Source organism: Kogia breviceps, chromosome 5 (genome assembly GCF_026419965.1).
Source record: "Kogia breviceps isolate mKogBre1 chromosome 5, mKogBre1 haplotype 1, whole genome shotgun sequence".
Taxonomy (NCBI): Eukaryota; Metazoa; Chordata; class Mammalia; order Artiodactyla; family Physeteridae; genus Kogia; species Kogia breviceps.
Window position 1 is genome coordinate 15,965,725 of NC_081314.1, and position 12,915 is coordinate 15,978,639.

General features: G+C 52.4%; 1 protein-coding gene and 1 pseudogene across 4 annotated transcripts in view; both read right to left on the bottom strand.

The window, feature by feature from the left end:
* ESYT3 (extended synaptotagmin 3) overlaps positions 1-12,915 on the bottom strand; it is a 61,691-nt gene that overhangs the window by 34,459 nt on the left and 14,317 nt on the right. For all 4 annotated transcript variants that reach the window (XM_059065165.2, XM_067033702.1, XM_067033700.1 and 1 more), the window contains exons 2-3: positions 4,536-4,577; positions 2,571-2,705 (exon numbers count right to left, since the gene is read on the bottom strand). In XM_059065165.2, coding sequence (XP_058921148.1) covers positions 2,571-2,705; positions 4,536-4,577 — 177 coding nt within the window. The remainder of the gene's footprint in view (positions 1-2,570; positions 2,706-4,535; positions 4,578-12,915) is intronic.
* LOC131757550 (elongation factor 1-alpha 1-like) lies at positions 11,258-12,891 on the bottom strand (annotated as a pseudogene).

Genomic DNA, 12,915 nt, shown 5'->3' on the forward strand with positions numbered 1-12,915 from the left:
TTTAGGGTTGGGAATGGCGGCTGGAATAGGGACAGGCGCAACAGCCCTTATCCAGCAACCTCACTATTATGATAGCCTGAGACAGGCTGTGGATGTTAAACTCCGGGCATTAAAAAGCTCTATAACTCAGTTAAAAGAGTCACTTACTTCACTCTCTGAGGTAGTGATACAAAACCGGAGGGGATTAGATCTACTATTTCTTAAAGAAGGAGGACTCTGTGCCACATTAAAAGAAAAATGTTGTTTTTATATTGATCATTCTGGGGCTATCACCGAAACTATGGACAGGCTTAGGGAGCGCCTGGACAAAAGGCAACAAGAAAGAAAAAATCAAAAAGGATGGTTCCAATCATGGTTTGACAAATCACCCTGGCTTACTACTTTAATTTCCACCTTGTTAGAACCCCTCATTATTTTGTTGCTGCTCTTAACTTTTAGACCATACATTTTAAATCGCTTGATAGCCTTTATCAGACAACGTGTCAGTACAATACAAGTGTTAATGCTAAGACAACAATATCAAAGCTTGCAGAGAGAGACTGAAATTTCATGATTAAAATTAGTTACAAAAAGAAAAGGGGGGAATGTAGGGCCTCAACTATACTTACACCCCTACTTCCCTATCAATACTTTTGAGCTTTAAGCTTTTTCGCTGGCAATAAGATAATGGAATGTCCCCGCCCTGGGCAGAAACCACTCCGAGCAAACAAGTATGGCGGGGGATGAAACCTCAGCAAACCCGTATGGCGGGTGATAAGAATGATTAAGCCAGAGTTTAAAGGTCGCCCTAGCCAACCATAACTCATGTGACTCAACCCCCACTCCGGTAAATGTAAAGTAGGCATCCAACAGCTAACCAATCAAGGAACTAGAGCCAAGACCCCCACTCCGGTAAATGTAAAGCAGGCATCCAACAGCTAACCAATCAAGGAACTAGAGCCAAGTCCCCACTCCGGTCCAGGAACAAACAAACCAATGAGGAAAAAACCCTTGATATATCCACACTTTACATAATAAAAACTATAAAATGTATATAATTCCACTTGGGGGGGTTCCTCTTCGGCCTCCTGCGTGAGGACCAAAAAACCCCGGTGCACCGGCTCCTAATAAACCTCTTGCGTGTTGCAGCGACTCTCGACTCTTGGCGGTTCTTGGGCGAGCTGGGACCCCTCAGAGACCGTTCAGGTCTAACACTTGCTTTCAAACGGGGGCAAGAGTCAGGGCCACTTTGCTTCTAGCCTCCAGCCCCTGATGGTCTAGTGCTTAAGATTCCTGGTTTTCATCCAGGCTCCCCAGGTCCAGTTCCTGGGCGGGGAACTAAGATCTCGCTTCAGGACCGCTCACTGCGGCCCGCCCGCTTCTGCCACCAGCAAGGGCCTGCTGTCCCACAGGCCTCACCACCCAACAAGCAGCCTGGCCGGGCAGGCTCTGCTATGAACACAGCGGTCCGCAAGCTTCCTGACTCTTTGCCTGCTGAGTTCTTCAAACGCCAACTCAGACATCACCCCTCCCGGAAGTCCTCCCTGACTACCACACTCGCACGCCCCTCCACTGCCGAAGCCACGCGTTCCTCCACGTCGTGCACGCACTGCCATGTCCGTGTCCGTCACCCACCAGTTTATACGTCTGTCTCCACGACAGGACAGGGACCTTTCCTGAAGGCAGGGGCACAGCCACACCATCTCTGTCTACAGTGCCTCGCACACGGCCGTGCTCAGGAAGTCATACGTGAGTGAAACAGGGAAAGAACACATGAGCCAACAGATGCTGGGACAAGCGAGTCCTGGCAGAGTCTGAGTGGCTTCAGCCAGAACCTCCAGGGCTCAGGTAAGCCTGATCCGCCCCCACTCGGGAGGCTAGCGGGGCACACGCCCTGGGGCTGAGAGCCGACAGCTCTCATCAGGCCGGCCTGCCCCCTATATCTGCTTCTTCTGGAGCTGACCAAGATGCCAGTGCCTCTGATTTATGGGGTGATGGAGCTCACAGCGGCTCTGCCTGGGGTTTGCATTTTCTGACGATCAAAATAAGACTTTTACGCCAGAGGGACAAGAGGCTAGAATAGGAAATGCAGCCTAGAATAGGGACATGACATTAGTGTGTTCAACCCACACACTCTTATCCTGGGTCACCAAGTATCTTCACAGAGCTAGCCTGGGCTTGTAACACGGATGGCCAGCATCAACCAACCGGTAGAGAATTAGTCGCCGCTTTGAGGCACTGAGTACCCCACTCCACGATGGTGAGTTCTCCCCAGCTGATGCTGAGGTTAGGAAGCGTGACTCGTATGTCTTTGTGTCAGGCTGGCTTCCACCACCACGTGGCATGTTCCCCAAATTTTGCTTAAGAAGGGTGGAATTATTTCCCACCTCTCCTTTTCCTTTTCTCTGAGCCAGGCTTCCCCAGAACCTGCAGAGCTGGTGGTGATAGGACTAGGGGCTGAGGGGTTTATCCTGAGGCTGAGAGGCTGGGAAGTGCTGGTGGGGAATGGGCCCCTTGTGAGTGACCCCTGACAGGGGCTGGGGAAGAGCCTGCACCGTAGGCCCGGCTGCCCTGCCCGAGACAGCACTGACCTTCTGTCCGAAGTAGAGCTTGGTGAAGGTGAAGGTCCTCAGGTGCACGTTCTTCTCCTGGATCTTGGGCTCGAGTTTCTCCCGGAACTTGTTTTCCATGATCATGCTTAGGTAGGGCCAGATCTGGGAGATGATCTGGGAGGACAGGAAGGGGCCTGTGGTGATCAGGGCTATGCCCCCTGCCCCAGACCCGTGGCTGCCCAGGGGTGGCCCTTATGCTGCAGCACCCTCCTGCCTGCCTGACCCCCTATCCCACCTACCCACCTGTCCGTGAATCTGTCCATCAGACATCGGATAACTACAGCCGTCGTTTCCACTCTTACAGTTACGTCTCAAGACTTGCTGCCATTTTGCAGGCCACCATGAAATAGTCACTCACTGAACTTAATATGATGAGGCCCTTTAGTTCTGTGCTAAAACATAAGCTACCCGAACAGCACTGTGGTGTAAACAAGAAGTAGCAGGTGCCGGAGGTTTAAGAAGAAAAGAAAAGAAAAAAAACAAAAAAAGCCACAGAAGAGAAATTTAAATTGTTTCCTGTGGATTTAGTTTTTTTTCTAGCAATCGGCAAAGGCTGCCTGTAGATGATTTCAGCAGCAGGATGATTCACGGTGCTGGGAACCAAGTGTAGGACCTGGGCAGAGGGAAAGTGGTGGAGAGATGGAACCTGGTGGCAGAAGAAGGTGAGCAGAGAGGGGTAAGCAGCGGGGAGGGGGAGGGGAGGGAGGAGAGCAGCCTGTATGTTCTGTTTGGGGCAAAGGCCTCTTCCATCTCTGGGACTTAGGCCTTAGTTTAAAGATGCAGCTCCCGGGCTTCCCTGGTGGCGCAGTGGTTGAGAATCCACCTGCCAATGCAGGAGACACGGGTTCGTGCCCCGGTCCGGGAAGATCCCACATGCCGCGGAGCGGCTGGGCCCGTGAGCCATGGCCGCTGAGCCTGCGCGTCCGGAGCCTGTGCTCCGCAACGGGAGAGGCCACAACAGTGAGAGGCCTGCGTACCACAAAAAAACCCCGAAAAACAAAAAACAAAAAAAAGATGCAGCTCCCTGTTTAAAAACCCTAATCAGGGCTTCCCTGGTGGCGCAGTGGTTGGGAGTCCGCCTGCCGATGCAGGAGACGCGGGTTCGTGCCCTGGTCCGGGAAGATCCCACATGCCGCGGAGCAACTGAGCCCGTGAGCCATGGCCGCTAGGCCTGCGCGTCCCGAGCCTGTGCTCCGCAACGGGAGAGGCCGCAACAGTGAGAGGCCCGCGTACCGCAAAAAAAAATAAAAAATAAAAACCCTAATCAGAGGAGCCTAAAGGAAGTGCAGTTTCAGGGTTTAACGCCCCTATCCCTCTCAGGCCTCGATGAGCCAGGCATTGTGGTGTTTTGATTACCTCATTAATACTCACAACAACCCCATGAGGCAGGGACCATCATTATTCCCATTGCACAAAGGAGGGGACCAGCTCTGAGACATCAGGCAACTGCTTCAGGTTGCACAGCCAGTGCTGCCAGATCCGGGCTGGGAACCAGGCGAAACCCTGGTTCCCTAATCACCAGGGTGCTTCGGTAATTAGGAGCTGCTGTCAAATCCCGAATCACTGCCTTCCTCTCCCCAGGATGCGCTGATCTCGGCCTGGTGGGCCACTGGAGGCCTGCATTTTGCTCTGTGCTTCTCTGTACTTTTAAGTTTTCTGCTGCGGCCATGCATGAATTTCGCAATAAAAAATATTTTCTTTTCAGAAAAGAAAGTCATTGGTGATGAGAAGAACCCGGAGGCTGGGAACAGCAAGCGACAGACAGAAGGCCCCCACCCCAGCGACTAAGGGCCCTCTGTGCCCCTCCCTGGGCAGGGCTCCCACAAGGACCGCCTTGTCCACGCGCGGCCCGCCCCGTCCAGGCTTCGGGTGACTCAGCCAGGGCTGCAGGGGAGGACGAAGCCTGGAGTGAGGCCGGTGCCCCCGGGCCCGCCCTGGCCTTACCTTGTTGGCCCACTCGACCCGCTCCACGTCCGGGAAGTGGATCTAGGGAACAGAAGCCCGGAGGGGAAGTTAGACTTGAGACCTGCCCGCCCTGCGGAACCAGGTGGGTTCCCACTCCCAAGCACAGAGCTGCACTGACCTGGCCTGGAAACTGGAAGCCGCCCCACCCTCAAGGACTGCAGCAGGTGGCCAGGCGGCGGTGGGACCAGCCCGAAGGCGCCCACGTGCGGCCTGACACTGACCTGACCTTGGCCGCCAGCTCCTGGCTCAGGAGGCACAGAGTGGCAGTTCCGCAGCGACCCTCTGCCCTCCCCTCGCCCACCTTCCCAGTGGAAGTACAGGACCCCAACCCGGGCCTTCCCCAGGGTGACACCCGAGTTTGCTTCTTGCAGATTCTGTCCCTCTTATTCCCTTTAATGACACAAGTAACCATAGCCCCTGTAGAAAAAAATTACCAAATACAGCTAAACGAAAGGGAAAATATTTTATGAGAGAATGCCACCCGGTGATAACTGTCATTACCAGGTTGATGCATTTCCTTCCAGTCTTTTCCAGAAACAAGTATGTGTAGTTTTCACAGAAATTGAGGTCACAGTGCTTTTTTGCAGGCTGCTTTTTTTCACTTAATATATTGTGCTGACTCCAGAGGTAACTGGTGCCAATATAAAAGGCCAAAAAGGGCCCCATGTTGTTTCCAGGGGCAACTGGGGAGTGGACGTGCCCCTCGTCGGCTTTCGGGGCCCCCCTCAAGCCCCCCCCGTCCCCTGCAGGGAGACCCCTGGGCCAGATCCTATGGTCACAGCACAGCTCCCTCTAGGGCCTGCTGGGTGAGTCCTGCCACATCCCTTGGGTGGGTGGGTGGGGGGAGGTCCCTGAGGGGAATTGACAATCCTGTTGCCTAACCTGATTCTGAGGGTGCTGAACCCCCTCCCCACAAGTCTCAGTCTCGGAATACGTCTACTGAGTGCACTACCCACCCCCCGTGAGGGCCACCCCTGCACCACCACCAGGGCTTTCTAGGATGGACAGAGTACGAGCGTCTGGGTGCCTGGCACAGAACACGGATCAGTAAAACGGAAGGGAGGGCCATCACTGTCACCCTGCCGCGAGTCCCCGGAGGACGCGGCCGACTCCGGATCAGATTCACGGTGGGCCTGGCACCTCCGAAGGTGGAGAAAGGGCCTGCCCTTCCCACCTGGGGGCTCGGAAGACGCACCGTCCAGGGACTGAATAAACGCGTCCATGCAGCTCACGCACCTGGTGCAGCGCTGCCAAGGGGATGCCCCGAGGGCCCAAACGCAGACCTAGGCCTAGGCCACTCGCCCAGAGGAGACGGAGAGAGATTTCATTCTCTCAGGAGTAGTTTTCAACAGCCTTGACAGTTCAGAGGAGCTCAGTGTTTCTGAGACTCCGGGGACGTCACGCCATTCTCCCAGCCTCCGTTTCCCCACCTCTGGGCAGTGGCCCACACCAACTTGGAGAAGCGTCTAATATTCCCAGGTGCTGCCAGAAAAATACTGCCTGGTTCCCAGAAGGGGGGCCAGCCCAGCCCAGGAACAGAAGGGAATCGTCGGGGGAGGAGGGTGCCAGGAGCCAGGGTCAGCCCGGCCAGTTCACCACCACACATGCCCTGCAGCTGCCCTGGCTCAGGTCCCAAGCTGGGTACCAGCCAAGTGTAGGGTGAGCCCCTTCCAATGCCCTCTATTTCACTCGCTGCCCAGCACTAAAGTAAAAACTCCTGCACGTGGGCCCGAAACACACCTCTTTCTTCCCCTTTGATTGCTCCATTCACCACCCTCTTAGACGTCCCTTCTTCCAGGCAGCCTTTCCAGATCGCTCAAGCTGGGGCTAGGTGTCCCCAGTATGTGTTGCTGCTTCTCCATCACAGCTTCCAACACACCTTATGAGAGCTACTTGGTCTTCCACCTGCCTCCTTACCAGACCGCAAGCTCTGGTGGGCTGACTCAGCCGCGCTTCCTGTTAGCGGCTGTCCCTGGTGTATGAATGTCTTCATAACTATTTGTGGAATGAATGAATGTATGAATGAATGAATGCAAGGTTCTTGTCCTCAGGAGCTCTCAGGCTGGTGAAGGAAACATGCAATTAACAGGCTATTCCAGTACAGGATCAGCAACAAGGCAGGGGGAGGGGGACCGCCACAAAGGGGAGAGTTTGGTTAGGGTGGGGCTGTCACTGGCGCCTCCGCTCCTCTTGGGCCCAAGCCTACTGGCTGGACCCCTCACACCCTTCCTGCCATCCTAACACTGCGCTTCCCATCCCGACCCCGCATACCCTACGTGCATACGCCTTCCGATGTCCTGCACCCCCGTCCAGGTGATTCTCACCCCTGGAAGCTGAGAAGCTCTGACCTGCTGAACCCTGGAAAGGTGATCCAGCGTGGTGGGTCCAACCTTTGCCCACACTTGGGATCTAGTCAGACGGAGATTCCTGCACTGCTGCACGCCAACTGAATCAGGGCGTACCTAGGCGGGGCCTTCCAATTTATTTTTAACAAGTTCCTGGCGTGATCCTGAAGTTCAGTCAGGGTTGATGTGAGGTACCAGTCACCTGCCCAACCCTGCATTAGAGTGACCCACACTCACCCTGACATTGAGGACAGCAACGGAATGCCCGGGGCCCACTCTGCAGACGTGGTCATGGTCTCTCCTGGCCACCCATGCCTGTATTTGAGGCTCCTGTCTAAGGGATTCCCCCAGAGAGTGAGTCTGAACCCCTGACCAGAGCAGCGATTCAGACAAAGAAAATAAGAGACCATCAAGACAGCTTATTCTGCCTTAGGCACCTGTAGGGCCTCCCTGGGTCCGAATCTCAGTCATGTCATCCCTCCCCAGGGAACCAACACAAGAACCGGGCCACCTTCTGTGTGACTGCCCCCGAGTCCGTTCTGGACCAGGGGAGGAAATGAGACAGGCTGACATTCATGGAGCAACTGCTCACACCCAGTGCTTCCTCCATTCCATGAAGACAAATGAGTCTGTTCTCCCATTATAATCTGGACCTTTCCCTACTCCAAATTCTCACAGTTATTCTGTTTTTACCTACTGGTTTTGTGCTTTCGTTTTCGCATTTAAAATCTGTCTGGAATTTTTTTTATAGCAGGTGAGACAGGCGTATAATTTCTTGATTTTCCATGTTCAAAGAGGGATATATGAAAAATTTCAAGCCAAACTGCTGATTTATCTACTTCTCTATGCAGTTCTGTTAGCTGTTGGTTTATATTTCAGGTTTATATTATGCAGTACATATATGGCCATGATGATTATGGCTCCTTTTATGATCATATAACATCTTTCTTTGTCTTAAAGATATATCCGAGTTACAGTCTATCTTGTCTAAGATGAAAGTTGCTACTACAGCTTTCTTTTGCTTCCAAGTTACCCAGTTGAATTTTTTTCATCTTATTTTCAGCCTTTTTGAGTTCATGTTTTCTCATGTTGTTTAATACTCATCTTAATCCCTTATTAGACCCATGTTCCAGATAAGGAAACTAAGGCTGAGAGGTTACTTGGAATCACCAGCTGTGGAGTGCTACGGCTGTGACCCAGATCTAGGTCTGTCTGTGCGTTTCCACTCCACCACTAACTCCTCCTAAGAAAACATTACATACCATTGTTTTCCTCTCTTACAGAAAGTCTAATTGGACAGAGGATTGCCCTCATGGGACCTGAGCCTTCACCGGTAGGCCATGCTTTCTAGCTAAGGGTTCCACAGACACTTTCATTTGATCCTCCTCATGCTGTATAAAGTGAACAGCAAAGATGCAATTATCCCCGTTTTACATATGAGGAGAGGCTCAGAGACTAGCACTTGCCAAGATCAATCAGGAGACCAGAACTCAGATTTTCTCACCTGAGCCCAGCCTTCAAATCTTTTTCTCATGTTTCCCCTCCCCTTAAGCCATCAGAAATGTCAACATTTGAAGTCCATTTCTCAGTGTTTTTCTAACCTATCCCTTTTGCATTTACAATTCCATCGCTTTAAACCTCAGTTTTCTCAACCACAAGACGGGTACAATACTACCAACTTCACAAAGTTCCTGAGAAAACTAAATAAAACAATGCTTGTAAGGTGTTCAGTACCCTTCCTGACTTAGAGTAAATGCTCCAGAGATGGTGATTCTTGATGGAAGTTGTACAGACGTCAGAGGTACGAACACTGACACTTCTGACCTCGGGTACATGCCAAGAACAAGATCACGTGGGCTGTGTGTCCAGTTCTGTCTGACCCAAAGCCCGGCAAATTCCGTGGGTCTCCTACTGCTTGCTGCTGTGTACTTTGGGAGACCACTGAGAAGGCGGAACAGAAGATGGGAAGAGGATAACACGGCGAAAGTGGTGGAGGAGGAGGGGGAGGGACCACGTAGATTCTTGTTTCTCTGGCCTCCGCTGATCGGCTGAGAGATCTGTGCCCCCAGATAATGAGCTACAGATAGGCTGGGCCGAATGCCTGCGACGCTCCATGGGAAACTGCCCAACGCAGGAGCTCCACAGTGAGGTGGGGCAAAGCGGCCCAGTCAGAGCCTCTGTGACTTTCCCTTGCCAGGTAAACAAAGGGAAGGCAGAAAAAGAATCCACACGGCTCACTCTCAGACAGAGTCCTAAAGTCACTTTTGTACCAATTCCCATGAGGCTGGGGGTAGCCAGGAGTCTTTGGGACCAGCTAGGAAGAGAGACACTCACACCACCAGACAACGCAAAGGGCTAGACTCTTGAGTTTGAGCGATTCTCAAACTTTTCCGTATAAAAACACCACCTGGAGAGCTGGTGATAATGTGGATTCTTGGTTGGGGCCTGGAAACTTGCATCTTTAACAAGCTCGCCAGCTTGTCCTGATCCTGGTGGCGGAGGATGAGCACACAGGGCCCCCCCAGGCTAGAGGACCTGTTCCAGCCCTGGAACTAGGTGGCTTTTCTGCTCCCTGGGGTTCCTGACCAGGGCTAGAGAGTCACAGCCTGTGTTTCCAGCTGTCACTCCTAGGAGAAGATCAAATTCCTACCAGCAGCCTATGGCCCTCAATTCTTTTACAAATCTTTTGGACCACAAAGAGCAAGGGAGGCAAAAGCTAACAGGTGAAAAACACAGTATCACAATTCTGCCTCGCTTGAGGCACTGCCCTTGCCCCTAGAAGGTGTCCTCCCTCCCTTGCTGCAGCCTCAGGTTTCTCCTGGCTGAGAGGAGTGAAGCTCCTCATTACTGTGCTGCCCATAGGATCTACAGCCAAGGAGATAATGGACAAAAATCTACTTCTAAATGGAGACAGAGCTCTTGAAGGTTCGCCTCCATAGAAACATGAACACTCCTCTGACGGACGTAGTACAGGTATGAGCATTTCCCCAAAGCAGGCCTGGAAAATTTGAAAGTTGTCAGGCCGTGGTCAAGTCACCAGGATCTCAGATGCTTGCTATTCCGCCTGCAGGAGCCCTCGGGGAAGTTTCCGCAAGAAGGGGCCTCAGCCCGCATGGAAGGCTAAACTAACACAGTCATGCTGCATTTCGCGCACTTGGGCCAAAGCCTTCCAGGCAGAGTGGGCTAATAATTTAATGACGGCGTTTTTAGACATTGTCAAGAGAGTGGTGGTAACGACAGCTTAGAGAGGAGGGAAAGACTGGAAATCGAACCGAGTCTAAGAATTCCAGACTAGCAGAGGCCACCAAAATGGCCCACATCGGTGCTTCCCTTTAGGTGGTCACGTGCTTTATTTCTTAAACTCTTTAGGAAAAATTATTCCGCAGCAGTCGAGGAAATGGAGCCAGAGTGATGGCTGCATCCCATTGGGGGGGTGGGGTCCACAGATGGGCTGGGGTTTGAGAGGCCTGGACAGGAGCTTCTGGCCACCAGACGCTCTCAGGAGGCAGGGGGTTGGAGAGCTTCACTTACAGAGCTTGCCTGTTACTAGGTGACTCCTGCTGGCTCCCTCGCACAGGGACGGGGGCTCCTCCCGTGGAAGCAGGTGTGTACGGACACAGAGAGACACACAGACATACAGAGGTGGCTGGACACACACATGCAGACATACACACCAAGATATACACAGACACACAAAGACACATGTACACACATAGACGCACACACACGCAGAACTACAGACCCATCCACAGAATCACATGTACACAGACCCAGGTACACACCCTCTTTGCTAGGAAAAAAAAAAAAAAAAAAGAAAGCCTAACGCCTCTGCTCCAAAGGGCTTTTTTTTTTTTTAAGATTTTTTTTTGATGTGGACCATTTTTGAAGTCTTTATTGAATTTGTTACAATATTGCTTCTGTTTTATGTGTTGGATTTTTAACAATGAGGCATGTGGGATCCTAGCTCCCAGACCTGGGATCGAACCAGCACCTCCTGCACTGGAAGCGCAGAGTCTTAACCACTGGACCACCACGAAGTCCCCCAAAGGGCATTCTTTTTTTTTTTTTTTTTTTCTCATTAAACTTTTTTAATGGGTCTCAAATTCTGTGACAGATTTTTGGTCAAGTTGTTTCCACTAAAAAGTACTGAGTTTTAAAACTAATAACTTAAAACTGCCACACACAAAACAAACGGTCCACAAAACATTCTCCTTTCCTTGGGAAGGTTTTACGGTGCACTGTTATCATTAACCGGTCTTTTGCTATTAAACTTAAATGGCCAATTGAGACAAACAGTTCTGGGGCCGTTCTTCCACCACCGATAAAGACTGGGCTGGCAGGTATTGGGGATGACATTCACTTAGCCTTCTGAGATTTCTGGGCAGACTTGGTGACCTGCCTTCTTGTCCACTGCTTTGATGACACCCGCGGCAGCCGTCCGTCTCATGCCACCAACAGCAGAAAGGCCCAGAGCAGGACAGTCAGAGAAGCTCTCAACACACATGGGTTTGCCAGGAACCATATCAACGATGGCAGCATCACCAGATTTCAAGAATTTGGGGCCATCTTCCAGCTTTTTCCCAGAACGACAATCAATCTTCTCCTTCAGCTCAGCAAACTTGCAAGCAGCGTGAGCTGTGTGACAATCCAGCACAGGTGCACAGCCGGCACCGCTTTGGCCTGGATGGTTCAAGATAATCATCTGAGCTGTGAAGCCAGCTGCTTCCGTCGGTGGGTCAGTTTGGCTCTCACCGGCCACATTGCCACGATGAACATCTCTGACGGACACTTTCTTGACACTGAAGCCCACACTGTCCCCAGGAAGGGCTTCATTGAAAGCTTCATGGTGCGTTTCGACAGACTTCACTTCAGTCGTCACGTTGACTGGAGCAAAGGTGACCACCAGGCCAGGTTTGAGAACACCCGTCTCCACTCGACCCACAGGGACAGTGCCAATACCACCAATTTTGTAGACGTCCCGGAGGGGCAAACGCAAGGGCTTGTCCGTTGGGCGAGTTGGCGGCAGGATGCGATCCAGAGCTTCAAGCAGTGTGGCTGGTTCCACTGGCGTTGCCGTCGTTACGGGTGACTCTCCATCCCCTGAACCGCGGCATGTTAGCCCCCGGCTCCAGCACGTTGTCACCATTCCAGCCAGAAACTGGCACACGTGCTACTGTGTCGGGGTTGTGGCCAATTTTCTTAATGCAGGTGCTGACTTCCTTCACAATTTCCTCGTCTCTCTCTGGCTGTAGGGTGGCCCGGTGGAATCCATTTTGTTCACTCCAGCAAATGCGTTGTTTCACACCCAGAGTGTAGGCCAGAAGGGCACGCTCTCGGGTCTGCCCATTCTTGGAAATACCTGCTTCAAATCCACCAACGCCAGCAGCGACAATCAGGACAGCACAATCAGCCTGGGATGTGCCTATAATCATGTTTTTGTTTTGTTTTGTTCTGCGGTACGCGGGCCTCTCACTGCTGCGGCCTCTCCCGTTGCGGGGCACAGGCTCCGGACGCGCAGGCTCAGCGGCCATGGCTCACGGGCCCAGCCGCTCCGCGGCACGTGGGATCTTCCCGGACCGGGGCACGAACCCGCGTCCCCTGCATCGGCAGGCGGACTCTCAACCTGTTTTTGATGAAGTCTCTGTGTCCTGGGGCATCAGTGATGGTCACATGGTACCTGCTGGTCTCGAATTTCCATAGGGAGATATCAGTGGTGATAACCACGCCCGCGTTCAGCTTTCAGTTTGTCCAAGACCCAGGCATACTTGAAGGAGCCCTTGCCCATCTCGGCAGCCTCTTTCTCGAACTTTTCAACGGTTCTCTCGTCGAGGCCACCGCATGTGTAGATCAGATGGCCAGGAGTGGTGGACTTCTCCGAATCTACGCGTCCGATGACACCGATGTCGATGAGGGCCTTCTCCTTTCCCATTTTTGCTGAGGTTTAGCGGCGGTTTTCACGACACCTGTGTCCTGGCGGCAAACCCGTCGCAAAAAAAGCCCAAAGGGCATTCTTA